The sequence below is a fragment of the Acipenser ruthenus genome, chromosome 1 (genome assembly GCF_902713425.1).
Source record: "Acipenser ruthenus chromosome 1, fAciRut3.2 maternal haplotype, whole genome shotgun sequence".
In the NCBI taxonomy this organism is placed as follows: domain Eukaryota; kingdom Metazoa; phylum Chordata; class Actinopteri; order Acipenseriformes; family Acipenseridae; genus Acipenser; species Acipenser ruthenus.
In genome coordinates, this window is record NC_081189.1 from 39,008,296 (window position 1) to 39,033,288 (window position 24,993).

At 37.9% G+C, this 24,993-nt stretch overlaps 1 protein-coding gene across 2 annotated transcripts; it reads right to left on the minus strand.

Annotated features, from left to right (window-relative positions):
- On the minus strand, positions 1–24,991 carry LOC117420541 (nuclear pore complex protein Nup155-like). Of its 2 annotated transcripts, none has more exons than XM_034033995.3 (36): positions 24,903–24,991; positions 23,898–24,058; positions 21,797–21,934; positions 21,313–21,409; positions 21,009–21,079; positions 20,720–20,812; positions 19,859–20,025; positions 19,387–19,492; positions 19,174–19,247; positions 18,827–18,918; positions 18,615–18,712; positions 16,752–16,904; positions 16,218–16,318; positions 15,441–15,611; positions 14,405–14,515; positions 14,148–14,242; positions 13,761–13,846; positions 13,447–13,509; positions 13,171–13,318; positions 12,945–13,011; positions 12,337–12,452; positions 11,943–12,046; positions 11,684–11,817; positions 10,941–11,132; positions 10,252–10,390; positions 9,691–9,826; positions 8,837–8,990; positions 8,510–8,614; positions 7,065–7,219; positions 6,107–6,236; positions 5,533–5,646; positions 4,638–4,758; positions 4,265–4,375; positions 3,006–3,142; positions 2,294–2,400; positions 1–1,432 (listed from the first exon to the last, which is right to left on the minus strand). In XM_034033995.3, exons 2-36 carry the CDS (start codon positions 24,037–24,039, stop codon positions 1,294–1,296), a joined length of 4,167 nt encoding a protein of 1,388 aa, XP_033889886.3. In that variant the 5' UTR covers positions 24,040–24,058; positions 24,903–24,991; the 3' UTR covers positions 1–1,293. The 2 variants fall into 2 exon arrangements, with proteins under 2 accessions (XP_033889886.3, XP_033889887.3); XM_034033996.3 differs by having other exon boundaries at positions 24,829–24,938.
- Positions 24,992–24,993: the final 2 nt, after the last annotated feature.

Below are 24,993 nucleotides of genomic sequence, written 5' to 3' on the forward strand. Positions count from 1 at the left end.
TCTGCAACTTCTATTTTATTTTCTACCAATAGGTTATAATATCTTGAAAAAGCACACACTTAATAATAAAAATACAAATAGGGGTTTCCATGTAGAAAACTTTCTTTTCTGCTGTATATTTTACATTTATAAAAAAGAACAGATTTGGCTGCAAGAACTATTTTTGCTACTAACAGTTACCCCCACCCCATAAATTCTAGAAATCTTATATTCCTATTAGTGCATATTAAACAGACATTCTTTATTTCAGTCGACACCCGATGAAGTGATTCACGACAAAAATGTGTAAGCTCAAGCCATCAACAATATGTGCAAGGGCACATTTTTTGAAAGGATTAACACAATTAACAGTATAAAATTACTTAGATACATGGCACCAACTGTTGTTTAGTTTCATACCATTAGATGATTTAAAATTACTTTCAGAATATTTTGCCTTGCCCAAGAAACTCCATGCTTATTAAGACCCAGTGTTTGGGGGGGGGGGGGGGGGGGGGGTTGGGTAGGAAATAAGATCCAGTTTGCGACTGGAGGTGGTCAAGAAAACTACATCTTTCCAGGAAAGAATATTTCAACTCATATTTTGACATTTCTGATACAGTAATGGAAAATGACCTTGTTAAATTGTACAATACATAGAAATGCAGCTTGGTTTTAGTCAAAATTTGCAAGATCAGACTTTTACATGCATTTTTGTTCAGATTTGTAGTTTAATTTACACGAAAATTACAATTATGCATTGTACTAACCATTGTACTAACTACAGCACATTATCAAGCAACTGCATGGTCATTTATTCTATGTAAACTAAATGCAACAACATTTGTGTGGGAAATTAATGTTCTGAACTCACTTCTCAAACTGAAAGAGGGCAACACTAATGAAAATTACCAATGTTGGTCACTGGAGTCCACGTTTTTAAATTGGTTGATGTAGCCTCCATTTTGCAAAGAATTCTTGACATCTCCCTGTGCTTGTTCAATGCACTGTTTGTCTGCAGTAAAGACAGCAACACTAAGTGATGGCTTCACTTCTGCATTTGCCATTTTTACCATAACTGGACAATCCACTACACGTGGGCAAGGCAATACAATCTTCCAATAAATCCTTGGTAAAATGGAGGTCAGACCAACCAATCAAACAGCTGGACTTGCTTACCACTACCAATTCCACTATACAGAGAGGAAATGATGTGGGAGGAGTCAGGAACCAGCTTTTCATTCCAAGTGATTCTCCCCCACGTTGGAGGTAGTGATGCATTTATAAAAGTGCCAGGCAGCAACTGTCCACACATCAGTAAACTTTCTGTAGTTTAGCCTGCAGGGATTTGAAGTTTCCGATGGTCTGCTGTAAGGCATGGTTCGGGGCTAAAGACTGTAGTTCCACCAGGTATGCACAGAGGTTATCAAGGCAGACATTTGTGAATCTCCGCCTGTAGGTAGAAAAAGAATACAACATCTTTTTAATAAAGGGTACCAATTAAAAACAATTAATTTTACATTGGTGAATTGTAATACAGTATTTTTGTTTAATTTCAGTACCTCTCTTTATATGACACCGTTACCTGCCCTCTCAATGTTAATTCACACATGTATTAAGCATGATGTCTAATATTAGGGAAACTATGGTAATACAAAGATATCCTATTATAATACAGCATTGCTGGGACTATTAAAAGTGATGCAATCGTAATCATCAAATAAATTAGATGAATGAGATAGGGACTATTTTGAAGCAACTGCCAAGACAAGTTTCATGAGATGAATAAAACAAAAAGTACCAAGAACAGCTTTGCTGCAGAAAGGAGCAGTTATATGACAAATGTGAAACTCCCTTGAGTATTAAAGTCACTAAAAGGAGACAAACAGAAGTATGATGTACAGTAGCAAACATGTATTTTCATTTTTTTTTTTTTAAATGCAACTCATACCATACTAGTAATCTCAGTTTGCGTGTTAACACTGCTGCACTTCCTAGGTTATTTCAGCTCAGCTGCATCTTCAGAGTCAAGGCATGTCACTGGCACCAAAGCCTGCAGCTGGTCGAAGAAGGTGACAAAGGGGTGTGGACAACTTCAATCTCCCCAGTGCAAGATTAAAAGACTAGCTGAAAGTAAGCCATGCAAACCGAGCGCTTTCTTTAACCTAGCACAGTACCTTTTTAAAAATGAAAATACATGTTTGCTTTAACAGTGCTTCCTTTAGAACTGTGAGACCTGCATCGTGAGAGAAAATAATAACTATGAAATAAGATAATACTAATCTAGCTATGTTGATCTAGAAAAACCCTGCACCTGTCAGATGCAGGGACCTTGTTGGGATCTTCCACATATCCCGACAGAAGGATGTAAATGCAGTCCAACAGATGCAAGGCCTTCTTCAGTCGCTGCCAGCAAGGGTCCTTTTAAATGACAAAATGTAACAAAGCTTTAACAGCATACAGCATAATCCAACTACAGACAACAGATCAAATTAGACAAGAGCATTCAAATCCATTAAACTTGCTAGTAAAACAAACAAAACAAAGATAAATATTTTTCTTTCTAAAAATGGATTCATTGAATGTTTAAATATATCAAAAGAAATAAAAATGAAATTCAGCATACATTTGGATACATGGTTCGGATTAGAGGCAAGTCTAATGTATTTAAGCTCACAGTATAATATAATGGTTCAAACTGCTATTCAAGGGAGTCTTATTTCTATCAATATTTGAGTTTATGCTGTTTTACATATTTTAAGAACAATGACATGTTTTTAATTTCTTGAAAGCAGAATTCAGATGCTACCCTAACTGCATACCAATAGTTAGCTTTTACTACATCTACATCTTGGTTTCTCTTTACATCAGCAGAGATTTTTGGATTTTTAGCCTTTCATTTAATATAAATAGCCATTAATAATTAATAATACATATGAAGCAATTTGCATGTTTTAGGGAATACTATCTGTGCTTGGAGTTCATAGGTAAAAATCTGTACCCCATACAAGGTTGGATCCCCTTACCCGAATTTTGAAAAGATGGTCATACACCTCCAGCAGCCTTGGTAGCGGCACTCCAATTTCCTGCATGGTGTAAGTTACAAACCCCACATCCCAGCCCAACTGGCAGACCTGCAGTTCCAGGGTCTTTACCAAAAATTCTGAACAAAACAATAAATAAATAAAAGAAACAACACTGTTAATTAAAAAAAAAAAAAAAAAAAAAAACATCATAAACCAAAAAAACATTTACTCTGAATTGGTATACCTCACTGAACAAGGACTTTAGTTCATTGTTTAGTTGTAAACCAACAAATTACTGTAGGGACATTTGAGTCTTTAAATTAACTGTACGAGTTGTTTGTTACTAATGGTGTTACACTAACAGTTTCACTGTTATCTAAAAAAAATATGGTGCAAAGTGCAGTTTGGAGAAAAGAGCTTTATAAGTCTGGCCCCATTTGTATCTTTCACATGCAAGCTAGAAAGTACTGAATTAGTTCTTTGGTACAGAACTTAAAGCACAGCAACAAAAAGTACTAAACGCCTATCCCTGGAGGTTTGATCTTTGGCTTCAATCAGCTAGAAACTTCTTTGCTAACAAGAACACAATCATGCTAACTGTAACGGACCTCCCCTGGGTAGTCTTCAAAGGTTGCCTGTCAACAAATCATTAATTCAGTTGTTCATCAGTGGCACCAGTAAGTTATTCCTCGATTGCTTGATGAAAATTACAGAGCTCAAACATTAATATATTACAAGAAGCTCCCTGGAAAAATCTAGGGCAAATCAAATTAAGCAGTTGTCAGGTTGTGGCCTGTATGTTGCCAGGTTCAGCGCAGGAATAGGAAATGCCAATTAGTTAAGCTGCAGAAGTACACAACAGTACCATCTGGCACTTGCACAAACAAAGGCATCAAAAGGACTTTGCTTTCTTGTAATGGATTTTGGCAATGTACACAATCCACTATTCATACACTGCAGGTTCCTAAAATAATGACTAAAAAGGTAAAAAGTATTCCTTATCTTCTGCAAGATACATGCCTCACTATGATGTAAAATTACTGCCACTAGTACTGGCACAGAATCCGAGTGATTTCTTAACTGCAAGTTATCGTGGCATTGTCACTGGCGGTAATAGATGACATCTGAGAGGACTATATGGACGCTCATTGCTACGAATAACCATAAAAACAATACTAAGATTGCACTGATGGTACATATTCGTTTTAAGGAAACAACAAACATACAGTAGTTTGACATATATGGTCAAGTGGACTTACCCAGAGGGAAGTATCTTGGAGTCCCTGCATAGATCTTGCCAAGAAACACCAGTTTCAGGCTAAGAGCTTGCATTCGGTCTGCGGCACCCATCGCCACACTGTCACTCAGTTCTAATAAACACAACAAAAAAAATAAATCGCAGATAGAAAATGAAAGGCTCAAAACGTACTATAGGAGAGGTAACTGGAAACTAGAGGAATGAAGTCTTTAAATAAAATCCACTGGGATGTACTGTAAGTGCACTTATTTGTGCAAATCTATATATACCGTAACGGTATACATATTTATGAAATACTCAGTGGGACATTTTGTCCATTACCTAGAAAAGACAGTAATCATATATTACTATATTATTAAACACTTGCTACTAACCCTTTTCAATTATTTCATTCCAGAGGTTATGGACCAGGATAGGGTCTGAATGCCCTGCACAGTGAATGATGGCCAGTTTGCATTCTGACAGCCTGAACAGGTCTGCAAACTCTCCATATAACTACAAAGGGGGGAAATGGACAAAAATAGAAATTAGTTAGGGGCACACACATTTAAAGCAACTCTAAAAACATGTAGCGCTAGGGGCTCCTGAGTGGTGCATCCAGTAAAGGCGCTCCGTGTGGAGTGCAGGATGTGCCCTATAGCCTGGAGATCGCAGGTTTGAATCCAGGCTATGTCATTGCCGACTGTGACCGGGAGTTCCCAGGGGGTGGCGCACAATTGGCTGAGCACCGCCCAGATAGGGAGGGCTTAGGTCGGCAGGGCAATCCACGGTTCACCGTGCACCAGTGACTCCTGTGGCTGACAGGGCGTCTGTGGGTCTGCAGTGGAGCCATTCAGATCTGTGTTGTCCTCCGGCACAATAGGTCTGATGGCTTTGCTGTGGATCCGCAGTGTGAAAAATGATGGCTTGGCAGGGACACGTTTCGGAGGACGCATGTGTCAGCCTCCGTTTCCCAGAGTCGCCAGGAGGTTGCAGCAGTGAACCGGGATTAATAACATAATTGGTGATTCCAAAATTGGAGAGAAAAATGGGGTAAAATCGTTGGCAACGACTAAATTAAAAAACAAAAAAATAAACAACCCACCCCCCCCCCCCCAAAAAAAAAACATAATACATAATCTGTATTACCTAACAGACAAATCTGTTAAAACCAACAGACTAAACATCCCAACTGGTGACTTTTACCAAGTCCCTATTTGTGTGGGAAAAAAAAATTAAAATAAATAAATAAATAAAAGCATATTAAAGAGAATGACTGATGCATGCTACCTTTGTGATGTCCATTAATTCTGAATCCAGCTGAGACAGTGCGCCCTGCACTGAGGGATGCTGGGAGTACTGTCTGCTCAATGTATCTTGGATCTGAAGTTGTATCCGAGCCACCTAAAAACAAGACAAAATTGAAGGAATTTAACATGCATATTTCTGCTTACCAAATCTGGGATCAGCTGTGCAAATCTTTACTTGAATTGTGATGCAGGCACCGTAACATCATCTACCAGACGCAAAAACATTGTGTTGAAACACCCTGGAGACCAGGCTAACAGAAGTTGTTAAGTACTAAAGTAATCTATTTTAATGGACAAAACAACATTTGTAATAAATGTGTTCCCAACATACGAACTAGCAATGTTGATGCACGGAATGTTATCCTGTAAGAGTGAGCTTTGTACAGACTGTCACTCAGTCAAGCTCTGTAAGTGTTTGACTTGTCAGTAACCAATCTACTAAACCCATCATTCAAGAACTTCTTGTATAGATTTTTCACTACTTAAATAAAACAACTTGCTTAACAAGGTTATAAAGCATTTTTAAGTCATTATTGAGTGAATCAGGCCCGTACCTCCATCTTCTCCTCCAACTCATGCAGGAACTCTCCATCAGCAGCTTGAGAAGTTGCAGAAGTAGAACTCTTGGCACTCAGGATGGCTCGAGAGATGTACTCTAGCCGCTGCTGTAGAGTAATCTCTGTGCTGTTTGGAGGAGGGGGGAGCGGACAGAAAGGTAAGGGTCTCTATTATTAGCAATCAAGACAGCATATTTTCTCCTGTTGAATTATTTTTCACGGCACTATGCAAGGACAGGCAGGCATGCAACATGTGCCAATTCTAAATTTTATGACTGCTGGTTAAGACCCATCAAAAGGTTTGAAGAAAAGCCTTCGGACAGGGATTTCAAAGGAATGCCTGTTTGTATTGAGAAGTAACCTTATAAACACTGGTTTATGAGGTAACTAAATGCAATATTATTCCATTGAATTTGTATTTTGATTGAAACATCAAGGTTTTTGGTCCATAACCCTATCTCCAGTTCACAATCGATTGTTGAAGAGATGAAAAGACAGATATCAAGTACTGAGTAGTTGAAACTGATATTCCCCAGGAAAAGCATTTATACAAACTATGATAAGCGGTATAAAAGCTGTGAAACGCAACGTTTAATAAACACATGTTGTATACTGTATGTGTTAGTAGTACTTGTGACTAGACTTACTAAACCTATTGTGGTTTACTTTCATTTTGGACGAATAATAATAAATAGAAATAATAATCTGTATCATCATTCAAAGTTCATTAACTTGAAACAGTACATTCAGAAGTCTGAATGATTCATTATTTGTTACTTTTAAATTTCTACTGTGAATTAAAATAAAATAAGCAGTTCCAAGAAACACCAACTAGGAAAACAAGTTCAAGCTAATACAGCAGCAATGGAAACTTTAAAGGAGGAAACAAAACATTTTGTGAACCTTATCGGTGTACTTATTATTGTGTGTGTATTTGTAAGTGTTTGGTGATCACCTGTGCATGTCTGCAAGCCTGGCCAGTACATGTGATGCTTTGTTGAAGCTCTTGTTCTTCTCGTAGTATCGCCACAGCAGATCCATGTAACACACCTTATTCTGGTCCTGTTTTATCATGCGCATCAAATGGTCTTCTAAATATGGCGAGTTCACCTTCACGAGAGACACAACAAGATATTAAAAACAGCGTGTAGAAGTCCAGCTGTGGGATCTAAAATTCAGGTTTATCATTTGTAAAAATTGTTTAATTGAACTGCATTGCAATGGGATAACACTTACTGGACTTTTTAATGGGTGATAAAAAATAATTATACAGTGAAGCTATGTGTCAAATTTGTATTAATACACAGTAAACATCCTTACAAAAAAGGAAAGTTTTTACCATCTGGAAATGGTCACTGTCACATTATTTCCCTAACCCCCCACCCCCCCAGAGGTATTTTTCTTTTTTTTTTTTATGTAACCAATGAAATTGAAGAGATTTGAAGACTCCTTCACTGAAATGGCCAAAGTTTAACCCTTTGCGGTCCACTGTCGGACCTGGTCCGACATTGCAATTATTCCTATCCGGTCCATTGTCTGACCCTGTCCGACATCATCAAAAAAACGCAATAAACGGGTTTCTAGTCGTTTTTTCTCCGGAAAAAGCTGAGAAAACCATTCAATGGCCGACGGAGCGACAGGAGCCGAGACAAGCCGATAAAAAAAAAAAAAAGGCGTATCTCATGAATAGTCATACTTGCCATTGGCATCCCATATGGGCAGTCATAAGGAAACAAGCTGGATGTTACTGTATCAGCGCACAGAGACTATCACGGACATTTGCCGAGCTTTTTTGAGATGTCATAGTAATAAAATAATGACTTGGATTGCATTATTGAGGAGTTTGGTGATAAAACGAGTGATCAGGAGACGATTGATCGGTATGTACGACTATTATTATTATTATTATTTATTTCATAGCGAACAAAAGGGTGGGGCGGGGCTGGAGTTGCCTAGTGAGTACTTTGTTGATATGCAGGGCCTTTTAAACCCGTTTGACTGTGAAAAAAAAATGCTTTTAAACAGCGCATCTAAAATTAACTGCGCGTGTGAAAATAAATTGGACCTGACGCGCACTTAATAAATGGACTGCAAAGGGTTAAAACAATATGGCAGTCAAATATTCATTTTTACAGGACACCCAAAATGGATTTTGACAGAGAGAGAGAGAGAGAGATGATAGACTACAGCATTGTATCGAATTTAAATTGAAGAAATATTTGTGAATGGGTTTATTACTGAGATACTTAACTAGAAACCTTTTTTTAATAATATGGTGCAACAGATGCTGCACAGCAGTAAAACTATCCGAGGTTAAATATATTTCCTGAAACAATAAAAAAAAGATTTGCTGCTAAAAACACAAAAAATACTGTCAAAGATGTGTCATCTCTCCCTTACCTCCAGAAGTTTGTCAGTGAGGTCTGCTTGAATTAGCCAGTTGTAGAGAGCAATGTGGAAAAGCTCATCATTAGAGCGCTGGGCCAGTCCTAACATCTGTTCAAACTGCATGAAGGAAAAAGATCACATCACAGACTTAAGGCAGTGCTTAACTTGCTGCCCCTCTCCCAATATATATTTCTAAAGCTTCACATTACAAGATGCCGGTCTCAATGACTGATATGAAATGGTTGGTTTCGCTTTAGAAGACAGCTAAAGCTAAAAAAACAGAGTCAATAAGTTAACATCTGTTGATGTAGATATTATATTGATTTTATCCTGCCTTACATGTGCGGTCGCGTCTTCGTTGCTGAGCATGTTGGGATCTGATGACATCACAGGGGGTCCCGGTTGCTTGGGCACACTGGGAGACTGGGGGGCGGCTTTGCTTTGGTTAACCAGCTCCTGAATGGTATCAGTTATACACTTATAGCAGTTCAACCTGCAAGTAAATAAATACAAATCTCAACAGGTCTTCTTGTGTAAATATTTAGATTTTGCTGAAATGAAAAATAAATAAACAAACTAATAAAATAAGTAGTATTTCATCTGGCTCAAGTGGAAATAAAGGTGTTTTGGTTTGACACCTTGGTCATTGAGCACCTTGGTCATTGAAACAAGTGGTAAACCCAGGATCAAATGCAACCCTGTCACGGATATCCTCGTGGGTGACGTCAGACCAGGAAGAATCAGACAGGCTCAGTACTGCGAGTTGAAGCGCTGATGCGCATTTATATAGAGAATAAAATACAAGCTACTGTACATAATCAGATAGTAAAAAGCCACCAAGGAGTTCCGTGACATCACAAAGGACGAGGCTGCATGCCAAGTCTCTTGAGATGTCACGGAACTCCGATTGCTTGTTAATCATTCAAATCATGCTCAGGCACATTCTATATGTGAATTGATTTGGCAGGGAAGGCAATTAACACTTCCCTGCCGACATAAAACACTAGTGCTCAATAACCTTCATTTAAATAATAATAATCCAACACAAATACAAAATAAACAAAATATGCACATGGGCAGGGTGTACCCCGTCACAGACCCCCATCCCAAATGAACACATTTCTTTCCTGTCCTCAAGCCGCTCTGAGCATCTTGCACTAACCCATGCCCTGCCGTGTGGCTCCTCCACGTACCTGTCGTGAAAAGCTTGTTGCCCCACAGTGTCCTCCTCAGGCTCTCCGTTCTTGTAGAAGTGGGGTCCCAGCCTCTGGGGATCCTTCTTGTCAGCAGCAGTCAAGCACAGCTCCACTACCCCCTCATAGAAGCGCACTGTGGAGGGAGCGCCACAAAGAGGACAGCAGCTGGGTTAATACTGTACCTTAGAACAACAGTGGGAAGGACAGTAGTGGAGGGGACTTGATTTGTGTAAGCATGTCAGAATTAGCAGAGGGATGGTGAGCTGGTATTTCAAGCTCATTTTCTTTTTTATCGTTCTGCATGTGTGATTCATTGTACATACCGTTCTGTACCTGAATGATGATAAGTTGTACATAATCAACCAAGAAACTAAAATAATGTTTTGTGGAACATCTATCACACATCTTGGAACAATAAACAGTATGGGCAGTTGTAGTTTCAAAAGGGACCAGAAACCTATATTGGTGCCCCTTCTTTGGATCTAAATTCTCTGCTCTTAGCATATCGTAACAGTGGCCCCCACAATCCCCGCTGGAGGCTGTTCCTTCGCACCCCACCTTGCCGGTACTGTGTGCAGACGTGGGGGAGGTCAGTCTGGTGGCTGATCTGCTGGTACTGGCGCAGGGACTCTCTCAGCATCTTCTCCTTCTCGGTTTTATTCTGTACCAGCCGAGTGCTCTGGAGAAGCTCGTTTGCCTGGGAGGTGTGGGAAGAAAACAACAGATTATAGTTATAGAAATCTGTATGTGTATGCAATGCAGCCCAACAAGTAAAGTGAATAAAAGCAACTTTAAAATGCCAGCTCAGCCAATGACTTACTGCGTGACCTAAGTTTCTAATGGCGTGTATAAAAACTTAATAATATCTGCCATATTTACATAATACAGACAAGCATTGTGTAGCTACTCTCTCAAGTGACTGATGCATAATGAACAAAAAGTGGCTCATTTGATGTATTAATCCATTCGCCTCAACCTCATTAAAGTTTTGTCTTATATAACAGTTGTTCTTTCCTGAAATGGCAAAACAAGATCAAATGAAGATTATTAGACCTCTACATTTTATCTGTAAATTATTTATAATGAAGGTGATTGCTGTGAGTGTTGGGATCTACAGAAAGAAATGCAATTGCCAGATATACAAGTGCAGCGGCATGACAATATTGCTTGTTTATCTTCTGTTTGTGCTCTCATAAAGATAACCATTGGCAGGTGTACAGTCTGTCCCACCAGCTTTGAGCACTCACTTTGGAGCACACAGAATCGTCGTTGCTGTAAAGGAGGGGGCAGATTTCTCGAAGGTGAAAGCTGATGGCGTCCACAGAGGCGTTGTCACCGATGTAGCGGTTAATGAGAGATGTGATGAGAGCTCCCATCAGCTCCTTCCCATGGATCACAATGTCCTTGAAGCTGATCAGTTTCATTTGCTCCTGAAACTCCTATTTTAAACAAAATGTTAGTTTATAAAGAACACTGGTATGACTTAATCGATACATTGATAACAATGCTGCACCATTTTTTGTGAAACTATTGTAGTAACATACATCTTAGACACATTTTTAAAAAAACTAAGTTGTTTGTTTTGTAATATTTACAGTTGTATTCTAGAAAAGGTGGTTCCTATTGCATTTTGGTGTGAGGACGTTAACAACTATTTCAAAGCTTGAACTTTAGTGTTTTTTTATGAATAATACAGTTTGATCTTTAACAAACCCTTACAATAGTTCCATAAATACTATTTTATGAATATTTTATTCATAAAATAATATGTAGCATATGTTAAAGCTTTATGAATAGGGCTCTATATCTCAAAGTCACACTGAAGAAAGCATAAGCAGAAATGTTTGTCTACATGTTTAAGTAATGGATGATTTACCCTATTTCTCAAAGCATGGGTCAAAGACACCTTTTTCCTGCCTTGTTTTCTCTATGCACATAACCACTTTGATCTGAATATTAGATGTAATACAGAGCGACTGCAAAAGCTCACCTTCTGCAGATCCGCTATGATAATGCTGAACTGATGGTCACAGATGAGCTTCCACAGAGCCAGCGTCTGGCACGTTCGATGAACCAGCTGCTGGATGCCCTGCAGGGAAATCTTCTCATAGGCCTGAGCCTCAGCTGAAAACACAAGAGAAAACTTTACACAAGAGTCTTTACACAAATATTTAGTTTTATCTGGATAATAAACCTGGTCTTACATTAAGTGTCCTGACTGCTTTGGAAAATAATGCAGATTTACTTACTGTGGTATTTCCTCTGCAGATCCTGCTGTACTTGCTGTGAACTCCCCCCATCTGGCCTCATGAAGCCCAAAAGTCTCTGCTGCAGGTTGGCAGGGGTACTGAAACTACAAAAAACACTCATTGTTTACTGAAGCCGACGCCACTAGGAGGGGTATTTTATCCCATTTTGTCGCTTGACCATATCTTTCAGTCACAGTAATACTAACTTCACTTCTCTGACAGAATATACATGATGACCCCATACTAACATTGAACAAGCCATCAAACAAAGACACTTATCACAAACATTTGCAGCTATGGTTTTATCAGACAAAATACAGGCAACGTTTGGGAAAGTTTGTGGTTCAAAGTCATTCACTATTTATTTTTACTCCAAACACTGCTGTCTGCCTACCTTGTACTACCCAGAGATCCAGGAGTAAATTGAGAGTTTTTGTCCAAGAATTCTTTTAACCCATTCAGCTCGTGGAGCACGGATTCCAGGACCTTGGGTGATACGCTGCTCTCAATCTCCAATTACAATTACAGGAGTCAGACAAATACACAAAAACAAATTATTTTCAATGTATAACATTTAGATCTGCACAGACTGATTATTCAATTATTCGGACTGAACTCTCCACATAAATCGAGTGCCGACAATCAAGTGAGAGTCATTGATGTTCATTCGGCTAATTTACCAATTGAAGTGAAGAAACAGCTACTTGGATTTGTGACGATTGCTGCTTTTCATAGATTTTGTGTATAACGGCAATACACACCAATCCAAGCAGCTGTTTATTTAGTTTTTCATTTTAAATGCAATCAACACAAATAACCCCCACTTGAATGTCAGCACCAGATTTCTGTGGTGAGCGCAATCCGAATAATCGGTTTGTGCAACACTAATAACATGCATATCCATTATGGAACAGCTCAAGCATCTACTGTTGTCTGTTTTTTTTTTTTTTTTTTTTTAAATCTGTCAAAACACAGAGGCAAGATATAAAAGTGATTACTTACAGTGGTGACCACTTGGTTTCCTGTGTTGAAAGTTTTTTCTATTCCAATGCTTCCATCCCAGATATTACTGGAAAAACAAGAAGAAAAAAAAAGATTATTGTCTGCCATCAAAAACAACACTAAATAATAAAAATGGGGTTAATCATATCAAAATCTACAAGCCAGTTGTCATATTTACAGGTTTAAGTTTGTTAGTGTGACTGGGCAGTAGGCCTGCTCTTCTTACCCCAAGATTCTGGTGAAGTAAATGCAGATGCCGTTGTGCTTCCCTGAGAACACCACCTCAGGACCAGCCATGGCTGCGAGGGGTCCCCCTGCCTGGCCCACAGGCGACGCCAGGATGAATGGGGTAGACACACTCTGGGGCTGCATTCCTGAGAAACAAAGAGAAATAGACTTAACTGAAAACATAGCAAAACAGATTTTAAACTTTCAGACTGGCAATTTTAAAAATGAATGATAGTCACACAGAATGACAAGGAGCCTATATATATATATATACCTGGAGCTGGTGTAGCCAAGAAGCTTGGATTGGGGAGTGGGCTACCAACAGGTAGCGGGGAGCCTAAAACACAAGCATGAAAAGAAAAACATGAGTTTATATACATGAACACGTTTTTGCAATCCACGCATGTTACAGATTACATTTGACAAAAAACTGCATAAAATCTGTTAAAACAAATCAACAAAATCTCAATATTTTACAAAAAAACAAACACTTTAAAAATAAGCAAACTGTTTCTCCCATACTAACCATGCAACAAGTGTCATTTATTTCTCTGAACTTTTAGCCTCATTTCCCCTTGATTAACTCACCAGGAACAGGAGAGCTGAAGATGGGTCCCACATTACTCGGAGCAGACAGTGCTGATGGGAAGCGCATCTGTGCTTCCCCACCATACCTAGGTTAAAACAAAATGAGACGACTAAACAATGTAGTTCAAGAGATTGCATCTTTACTAGGAATACTAGTGACATTTATATGAAAAAAGACGTCACTTTAAGGTTGTACTGGTTATTGAAATAGGAGGCAGCATGTGGCTCAGATTTGTACCCCCATAACATTTAACTTGCACTCATTCTAGGGTGAACCACACAGAGACTCATAACCATGGCTTATAACTACTAACAACTTCTCTGTATTAATGTATCATAGAAATGAATGCAGTTTCCTATACATTTGAAGGTAGACATGAATCCTACCTGAAGAAAGCCCGAGTGGCCCAGACTGCCACTTCTCTATCATAGGCTGCCGTGGAGCAGGAGAGGACCAGACAGGTAGCACACGCCTGCTCTTCCTGGGGAGAGAGGGAGTCATAGAAAACACTTAAACACAGCAGACAATCAAATTAACTAAACTACATTAAACTGAGAGCAGAATAGTTTTTTTTTAATGCTAGCCTAGGCTAGGACCTCTAGTGATTGATATTCTTGATGTATAAACATAAAAAGAAGCATACCCTGTGCAGTTTAAAAAACCTCTCAATCTCCTCTCCCTCTCCCCCAGCATTGCTGACCAGAAGGTGTCTGAGCTGGTCTACAGGACGGAGCTTGTGGAAAATGTGACTTCCCTGCAAGCAAGAAAGGAAAGTATTTAATATTATTATTATTGGCAGGATAGATCCTCTGAGATAAAGGGATGCCCCCCCCTGGTTTATGTGATTGGGGAACTGAATAAATAAGCCAGGCCAGAAATGTATTGAACTGTACTATTAAGAGAGTTTATGCATGACACCATATCAGCTCTGCTCTTCTTTAAAACCTCGGTCAGGACCGTTTAGCATCTCCAGGGCTGGCATCAGCACCAGGCAACCACCCGAGGCCCTGATGCCAGAGGGGGGTCGCACACACATACAGAAATAAAATTGAAAATATGAGTAAATGTACTATTTCTGTGCCAGCTATCCTACTCAAGCAGTCTTCAGGGCTAGAAACTTTTAGTTTTCACTAAACTAAACTAAACTGCATTCATGCAGTGCAGTCAAACTTTTCAGATCTCCCCTTTTTTCTTTTCCTGCTTGCGTCCTGTTCCTTTAGTCCCGCCTCTACTCACTCCCTATTGGCTTCCGTCCTCCTTAGGTCTTCGTAAAGCCGAAAGCTATTGGCCGATCGAGACATACAATTATACAAATGTGCCAATAAAGGCATTTTATAATTGGCACATTTACTTTCCAACAATCAAGACTTTCATTTGACAAGCGTTTTGTCGAGCCTCATTATCATAACGCCTATTATAATTATAGGATTTAAATCAAATTAAACTGAACCTCTGGAACCTCCAAATAAACAAGAAACACAAATCTGGATGTCAAAAACAAAAGGAAAAGACTACAAAAAAAGCAAAAGGTACATTGTCAAATTTTCTATGTATTTCCGTAAATCGCGTGTTCTGTTTTCTGCTAATTGTATACTAAGTAGGCTACAGTAAAAAATAATTAAATATAATATTTTACTATTTTCATGCAAGACCTTACACACCTAAAAAAAATCAAATACCTTTGCAGAGAGTAGGACAAACTTTCTGGGTGACAGGATATGCTGTTGTACCACAATGGGAGAATCTGTTATTGGAATCAGATCTTTATTAAGAGGAGTCACAATCTTTTCAGTCTTTGAGTCTTCGATGGCAGATAGAGCCCAAGAGTGTCCATCCACATTTGACGTCATCTTAAAAATAGAATCAAAATAAGACACATTTTTAATATATAAACCATCCACCTTCCACATGTTGCATGAAACTAGGTAGATACTTCATGATATTTTTAATGTAACCGTGAAAGAACATATTTCTGATACAAAAAGATTTAAAAAAGGACAAGGTACCTCTAAATAACCAAGGCTTTAAAAAAAGATATTTTTAACTCTCAAAAGCATAACATTCAAGACTTTATTTTCACTCAGGTGAAGCCACCTTTTTATTTTTATTTTTTACCATAACTGAGGGGTAAATTCTCAAAGTTAATTGCTGCATTTGCACAATTTTTCAGAAAGGAGAAACACACCCAATAAAGTTACCAAACCAGAAATAAACAAGTAAGGCTTTTATTTATGGGTTTGAATTAAATATTCATTTGTTTGGTATTCTTGGATGTTTAATTGGTGTTTTTTTCCATTCATGAAAGTACTAGGTAACACATCCCCCTCAGACTGTATTAGTTATGTGTGCTGAATAGAACACAAATAGAGGACTCAGACGACATAGTCCCACTGCTTGTAACATGGGAAGTGAACTTAAGAAAAATTGCTATTACTGAAAACTTTGTTTGTTTCTACCTGTGCTTCGATCAGGGGTTTCTGAAACGGGAAGGAGTCGTGGTTGATGCACCACAGGATATCACTGTCTTCAGTTTCTGAGGCTGCCATCAGTAAAACCCCTAAAAAGGAACAGGAAATCAGTTTATGGTTTTCAAATGACAACCACATAACTCAGTTATAGGTGCTGGAAAATGGAAGACTCAGGAATCACTTTTGCTTTCTTTGCTTATTGAGAAAAAAAGCAGCTTTTGTTGCCCGACATGTAATATTATTTGATATTATTTTTATATATTAAACATGGTGTATTTATATCTTTGATATGTTATATTTTATATATTTAAACATTGGTATATCTTCACTACCAAGTAAATAACTGCAACTCCTGTTATGTCCTGTTAAATAGGAATATGTTCAAGTACCAAAATGTAATTACACTTTTTTCTTTAAAAACAAAAGACAAACAACTTATATCATTGTGCACATTCTGTTATCAAAATGCTGGAAAATGCAACCAGGTTTATTCCACTCTACCTGCAAATCAGCAGAACCTACCTTTGCTATACAATGCTTTATGGACCTTGGCTGGTTTCTGCAGAGTTGCAGAGGCAGCGAATCCTGGAGGTAGACGGATGTGAACCAGCACTAACATGCATGGGCGGGCCATGGGCTGCTTGAATGGGGTTGTGCTAAAGTACAAACGAACTCCTAGAAAGAGTTTAGAAAATAATAAGTCAATAAATACATACATGCCGGTAAATAAACAAACATAAACATTGACAATTTTTTTAAACTATGAAAATCAGCCAGAGTGAAAATATTCTTATATAGTATTCTGGTGGTGGAAAACATACTTTGTTAGCCTTTGAGACATAAAAAGTTACATGTTCAAGAACTTAATAAAAATAAAAAATAAAATAACTAGTGTACCTCATCTGCTAAAACCCCAGTTTGAATGGTGAGGAGCACTATAAGCAGGGGTTTCGCTGTCGCTCGTCACTTGTAATTTGCGAATGTTTTTTGAAAGTGACGACCAAAAAAAATGGAATCGTCACTAGTGACGATCGTTTCTGTTTGTACTATATAAAAAAAATCCCTTTTGTTAAAGTCACACACAACGTCTCTTTCTTCAAAAGAAGGGATCGCTAAACCATAGTCACTGCTGCTGATCAGATCAGCGCCTCAGCCTCTTGATTCATTCTGCAACGTTCTCATCCCGTGGTAGGCGACGTAAATGCAGTCAGCCATTCAGCGCCTCAGTTTCATGTTGCGTGTCAGTTACCATGGTAACCCAAACTGCTTTATGAGGCTGTACTAGGTGCTGCTGTAGCTTTCACTATTCAGCTTTCATTATTCTTTGCAATCTGACAGCTTCTGCTGCTGCGCTTTCACGACTACAGAGAGTTCTGCTCAAACCTTTGCATCCGCAGTGAAAGCGGTAAGCTTGTGCAAGCAAATTAAAAAACAAAACTGTAAAACTGCCAATACTGTAAAATGTCGCAGAAGAAAATCCACTCGTTTTTTTCAGCAAGAGTGAAATAGAACAAACAGAACAGCAAGTTGTAGAAGATGAAGACTTGGATTCGGAACAGCAGATAAAAAAGAACAAACACAGTTCACAAGCGTCAGATAAAAGAAAAAGAAAACAAGCAGCAAAGTTTCAGCCTTATTGGAAAACTCTGTTTCCATGGGTTGTACATAATATTCTAACAATGTTTTTTTTTTCTTTTTATTGTAAAAGACATATAGTTACATGAAAACAATTGCATTTTTAATGTTATTGTATACCATAGACTGGTAGATTTTAGCTGAAGCGTTAACAAAATTCTGAAATATTGTACTTTCATTTAGGAAACCTGAAATTAATATAGAAATAAGTTTGTTGGTTATGAAATATTGACTTATTTGTGTATGTTGCAAAATAATTGCAATAAATAAATAAATAAATCCTGGTATAATGCATTCTATATGTAGCTTTTCAGGGCAAATAAATCTGGTTCTTGAGTTTTAAAGTTCTAAAAGTTTACAGCTGTAAATGACCAATTTATTTAAACTGTAGCGCATTATTAAAATTGTTTAATTAAATAATTGTTTTGGTCAATACAGTGATTTAAGGTATAAAATAAAAACAGGAGTGACTAATGTTTTTAGAAAGGATTAGTCACTACTGACTACAAAAATCTAGAACCCAGGGGAAACCCTGACTATAAGGTTATTATATTAATAACTAGGCACCTCTTTTTTTTAAGTATTTTTTTTTTGTGTGAACGTTAATGCCAACGAAAGGTTCCTCATTCAAAGCACCGGAATTTGTCCAAGTACACAAGCAGTTGGGTCATCAGTATCCATCTTCAAACATGACTACAAATCCCAATTGCTTGGCTTCAAAAATGCATTGTAATGTAGAGCATTTCCTACCTGCATGTGTAATAGCCAGGAGTTGACAATCTATAGATTCGGATCGCTCAATCACTGCAATATGAACGATTGGCTTGAAGACAGAGCGGTCTATCGTCCTGAGAAAACAAAACACATTAACACAGGATTAAGTTATTACAATAGGTGTAGCTGTTCAGTGAAGTTCAGTTAGCTACTCCATAAGCATGATTTTGAACAGTATGTATATTAACCTAGCAATGTTCCCAGCTGCAGATACTATGGAGTTCTGAGACATAGCTGCCACCCTGCTCATTCCCTGTCCATCCAAGCCAAGGTCATAAACCTACAGGATACAAAAGAACATTTCCCATCACATCACAGGCCATGGTCACCTTCATTAAAAACACGTTTATAAAGCATTATTGTGCTGGTAAAAGCGTAAAACAGCAATGTATTTAATTGGCACATTAATGGTTAATGAATACAGCCTAATGTGTATTGACAACCACATAACAGTCATTTTAATGCCACTGCCTTTTGTGCTTATGGACACAACCACAAATTATATTCAAATTTAGAGCAAAAAGCAGTGGCCTACCTGAATGAATCCTTTCTCTGAACGGGTGTACAAAGTGTTTCGAGAGTTGTCAATAGCAATCTGGACAATGGGATCTGCAGGACAAAGCACACGCTTGTCAATATGCAGCCAAACTGTTACCTTAGCAGAGATACTATAAAATCAAAGACATGCATTCCTGTTTGGTGTAAAAAATGATTTACACAGAATCTTAAGAACTTAATGATGACTTACCGTCCTCTGAGAATGTGAACTGCAGCACGGAGGGAACCAGAAAGGACAGTGTGCTTTTCGAATGGTTTATCTTTCTGCAGCGCTGGCTGAACCAGCCCGCCTCAGCCTAAATGCAGAAAAAAATAATAATAATGTCAAGTCTTTTCTGCAAAACGTGCTTGGTTTTCCCCAAAAACATTCTGAAATGGTGATTACCAAACAAGAATGCAGAAAAATGGAAGAAATCCACTTTTGGGGGTTAAACAAACACAAATCCCACCCAGTCATTCTGCAGTGCTTGTTAACATTTGGGGTAGTACTGCACATGTTTGACACCACGTTTATCTTTTGTCTATTATATATTCTTGGCTGCCTCAATATGTTTTAAGTACCGAAGCACGAGAGAAACCGCACTTAAAGAGTGAACCAGTCAGGAACAGCAAGATATTTAATACGCAGACAGTTTGGTAAAAAGATTATGTTCTTTTCTTACCTGGTAGGCAATTTCATACAAACAACCATCTTTTCCTGCCAGGAATATGCGCCCATGGTCAGTGGAAGTGATGGCAAGCAGGTATGTGTTATCAGTGGGAATGGAGTAGAGTGGGTCAGGAAGTAGCTGCATTCCTCCAGACAGGCTGTCATTCAGAACTCCAGAACCTAGCAGAGAGGAATTTTTATGTTGAAGCACATGCTTGTGACTTTACAGAATGTGTGACAAAAAGTAGTGGCAACACACATGAAAATAAAGTGTGAAAATGTATATCTGACTACATCTTCTCCTGCAGCTGGTGATAACAACAATACAATGCTATTTTCAGACACAAACCAGCATTAACTCCAATAACTCTAATTCTGCATTATTATCCTGATATCTACTTGCAGGACAACTGCTTTGTTTCTGGAGGTTGTAACTTGTTCTATTCACATAAATCCATCATAGTTGAGTGTAGGTGTGTCCCTAATTAGATGCCTGTTTAACATTTTCAATAATCCCTTCAAATGTTTAAATGCAAAATTAAAATAAAACTCCCAAACGGCATAGTATTTTACTAACGGTTAAACCAAAAATCATAACTGATAAAGCAGTATCTTGATTAACTGTAAACCAATGTACCTGAAGGCTGCATGTGAACACCAATGTAAAATTTGAAAAATTTAAAAGTAAAACACAAAAGGACTAAGAATACTAAATCAAGTCTACTTTCAGTCAAAATGTGTCTAAATGTTTCAACAGTAAATGTTTTAATCTATTAAATGTACATTTACAGCCATAGTTTAAAACTACAGCTTTTCTATTAGAAAGACCTAAATCAGAAATTCCAGAATACAAAGCACATTAGAATGAACCTACCTGCCTGGGATCCAGGGAAGCTCAGTCCGAGAATCACTATATCTACAGGAGTAGCCAAAACCAGCAGGTATTGAATATGAGGCTGAAAAATTCCTGCACAGGGACAAGACCAAAACTCCAGTTAAACTCTAGTGCTACAGAAGTTCTCATTTTATGTATTACACATCATTTTAGAATACCCTCTATTCGACACTCTGTGTATTTTTCTTTTAAAAAAAAAAGAATAATAAAAGTTTAAAACTAGACTGATTAAAATATCTAATGTAATAACAGAATATGATCCTATTACCTTCCTTCGGCTTTACAAGACCCGCAGACAATATGGTTTCACTCAGACCATCAAAGTAAGCAACGTCACCTCTGTAGGATAAACAAAAGGAACACGTGGTTGGGATTCTGGGCTTAATATTGGCTTTTTCCTGTACATTTTGTTAATCTCTGAACAAGTGTGCTCAAACAATTCAGGCACAGGAATTCTCTATAGCTTTGTACCTTCTAACACAAGCCATGTGTTTCAAGCTAAAGAATTATTACAGAAATCAAACCACTTAAGACCCAGTAATTGATGGCTTAACACTGTATACTGCACATACCCGTCCTCGTAGTTCCACATGAATATATCGCTGTCAATGGTCAGCCATGCCCTGCTTATCTCTGGGAAAACACCCATCATGCAATTACACTGCATATCTAACACACAGTCAAGGTAAAAACAATAAATCAGCATTTGGAAGGTGTTAATATCACTATTCTGACTTTGTTATACCAATTCTGGTATTTTGCAGACACACACAGCAGGGCTGGAAATAAGACTCCTATTGCATAGCAGTTTCAGCCATTTCCGGTTTTAATATGTGTTTGATTAGACCCAGTGTATAGGTAACAAGCTCAGGTGTGTTTTATTAAAAACTCACAGTAAAACCAGGAATGGCTCAAACTGCAAACTCTTATTTCCACCCCTGCATAGACAAGTAATGCTTAGATAATACTGTATTGTGGTTTAAATACCTAGATATGATCATTAATATATGGATCTTAAATTAACAAGGCTTTCTCAAAGACATAATCCAAGGATACGGCTAAACTGCTCCACTAGTTCAGGAGGCAGCGGCACTCTGCGGACAGCGCTGATCTCTGGGAGGCTGGGGAAACTCATCACACCAGGACCTTGCAGGGGGTAATCCATATCTGAGATACCGGACGCAGATGGCATATCTGTTAAAAAGAGGGTGAGAAACAAAATTGTTATAAAACCCATTCAGTATACAGTTGTAGTCAAAAGTTTACATACCCAATGGAAATTTATAATTTCTAGACATTTCTTGAAAACAAACAAGTATAGGAAAAATCTTTTTAAGCAAAAGTTTTGCTTTTAATGATGAGGGAAAAAAAGTTAAGAAATATTTGTCTACAGTTATTTATTTCAGCATTTTTTTTTTGCAAAACTCCAAAAATGCTAATTTAAAAGTATTCATACACTGACAAGGAAAATTAAATTAATTGCTAGTTGAGGAACCTTTAAATGATTATTTGTCAATTAGCTTTTGGCATGATTCTTTAGTGACTTCTGACCATTCTTCAACGCAAAATTGTTCCAGTTCATTCAAATTCCGAGGACTTCTCTTGAACACAGCCTTCTTCAACTCATAACAAAGATTCTCAATCAGATTTAGATTGGGACTTTGACTAGGCCATTCCAGAACCTTGATTTTATTCTTCTTTAACCATTCTGAAATAGATTTTGATGTGCACTTTGGATCGTTGTTGTGTTGGAACTTCCAGTTTCACTTTAAACCAAGTTTTGTAGCAGAAGGCCAATATCTTTTGGTATGCTATGGAATCCATTTTACCATGTATTGGAACTAAATTTCCTGTACCATTAGAGGAAAAAGAGTCCCATAGTAGGATATTACCACCTCCATGCTTGACAGTAGATATGGTGTTCTTTTCTTTGTATGCCTCACCAGACTTTCTCCAAACGTAATGACTCTCAGCATTACCAGACAGCTCGATTTCTGTTTCATCACGCCACAAAACCTTTCACCAGAACTCATATCCATCATTCAAATGCCATTTTGCAACTTCAAGTGATTGTCCTTGTGACGTTTCCCTAAGAGTGGCCTTTTCCTTGGCCTGTGACCATTGAGACCTTCCGCAGCCAATTCACTTTGAATATTTTTGGCAGTCAATCTTGGATTGTTATTAACCTTCCTCACAATTCTTCTGCTTGTTCTTGGTGAAAGAACCTTCTTTCTTCCAGACCAAGGGAGCGTTGTGAAAGTAAAATGAGTCTTGTACTTCTTGATAAAAGAAACAATAATTGAAATTGGGATACTTAAATGCTTGGAAATCTTCTTGTATCCTTCTTCCAGCTTTATGACAATAAATAATTGTCTGCCTAAGGTCTTCAGATAGCTCTTTACTTTTTCCCCATATTGATTATTGGTAATAACAGCAATCATCCTATGCCTAAGCCTTTTATACTCTAAGAATGTTCACCTGCAATCCAGCATTTTCTAGAATTAGGTTCTGCATTATCAAACTGAAATATCTAGCAATGTAGACAATACTATCATAGCATCAAAGGGCATGAATACTTTTGAATTAGCATTTTTGGAGTTTTGCAAAAAAATTGCTGAAATAAATAATTGTAAACATGTATTTCTTATAACTTTTTTTCTCATCCACAAAAGCAAGACTTGTGCTACAAAAGATTTTTCCCAAAATTCTTTGTTTTCGAGATATTTCTAGAAATTTTACATTTCCATTGGGGGATGTAAACTTTTGACTACAACTATATACTGTACTTTCTGCAAGTTTTTTGTTTGCAATCGTTGTGCTTAGCATTTTAGTAATAAGTGATTGTTACTATTCAAATTGACAAATCTTACAGTTATATTCATTACCAGTATAATGTTATAAAGTATATACTTCTTCTGTCAGAAATAGCAGACTACAACAGAACCTACAGCAATAGTATCCAAACTGCTCTGTGGAAAAAGCATATGCCATCATAGCTGAAGTAAAGGGGGTTCATCCCATCACTGGGTTCTGCAAGATATTACAGCCAGTGGTGGCCACTAGTTCTACTCTGTGTCAAAGACCACTGGTAACTTGAGTTGTGAGGGTATCTAAACTGGTTGGTTCTCCAATAACAAGAGTAAAGTGTTTTTCTCACTGTGAGCAATGACATTGAGGAGCTCCGAGAGGTCAGGGTAATAGCGATCATCCTGAAGGTGTCGGCTGATGAGTCTCCCTGTATTTTCTAAGGCTTCCTGGACTGCAGCCGTCGGGGTGCTCGCTCCCAGAATTGAAGGCATGTTGTGAAGCTAAATCCGCCTGTTAAGATATGTTAAGGAAAAAAACAAACAAACAAAAAAAACGCTTTATGGTAATAGCGAAGGTACAGTTAAGTCCATAAGAAAGCTATAAAGAGCGTGTGATAGGTAATGGGCGAAGTGTTGTAAACATGCATACTAAAAACTGGATTAAAACGTCAAACCAAAACAGACCAGTCCTAAAGGGAATTAAGTTAGTGTTTAAAGCTGTTTATAATAGAACATAGCAGCATACAGTTTATTACAGCAATACATTTACAGGCCCTTTTTATTCAAATTACTCTATTCAACTTAAGAGTTTTAGTTTTTTTTTCTGTAAATCTCAATAATTCCTAGTCCGTATAACTGTAGCATGTCTCTCAAAAAGCACTTTCATTCAGAAAACTATTAAACTTCACACACAATTCCTATCAACCGTTGCTCCGCAAACATGTATTGAGTACCTTACTGTACAGCTAAATAATTTGACAAGTAAAGCTTTGGGGTCTCAAATAAATTAAGATAATGATAATAATATTAGTTTATTTTTTGATTAATCAAAAGCTCTACATCAATAACTTGAACGTCTTAACAGTTTATGTTAGTAATCTCTGTAACACGAAGGCCTACTTTATTTTAATGTAATTCTGGTATTATCGGTAACTGTTTCCATTTGATTTTGGCATTGCTATCCTTGTGCGGAAACATGCCTTCTAACTTTAATAGAACAAAACAGACGCGGCTTTTTACGCATGTCATAGTTTACATTGGGCAATCTAAAATTCCCGTTACCTGAGATAGACAGAAATTAAAAGTCGAATATATCCTGTTAAATTACACTGCTTTACTCTACTTTCTCCACTTGCCTCCCTGTACTGCCCGTGTGTATCCCGCCAGCCTCACGCCGCTGCCAGGGTGAAAGGTGAAGGTTCATTCCAGTAGAGGAGACAGAGAGGT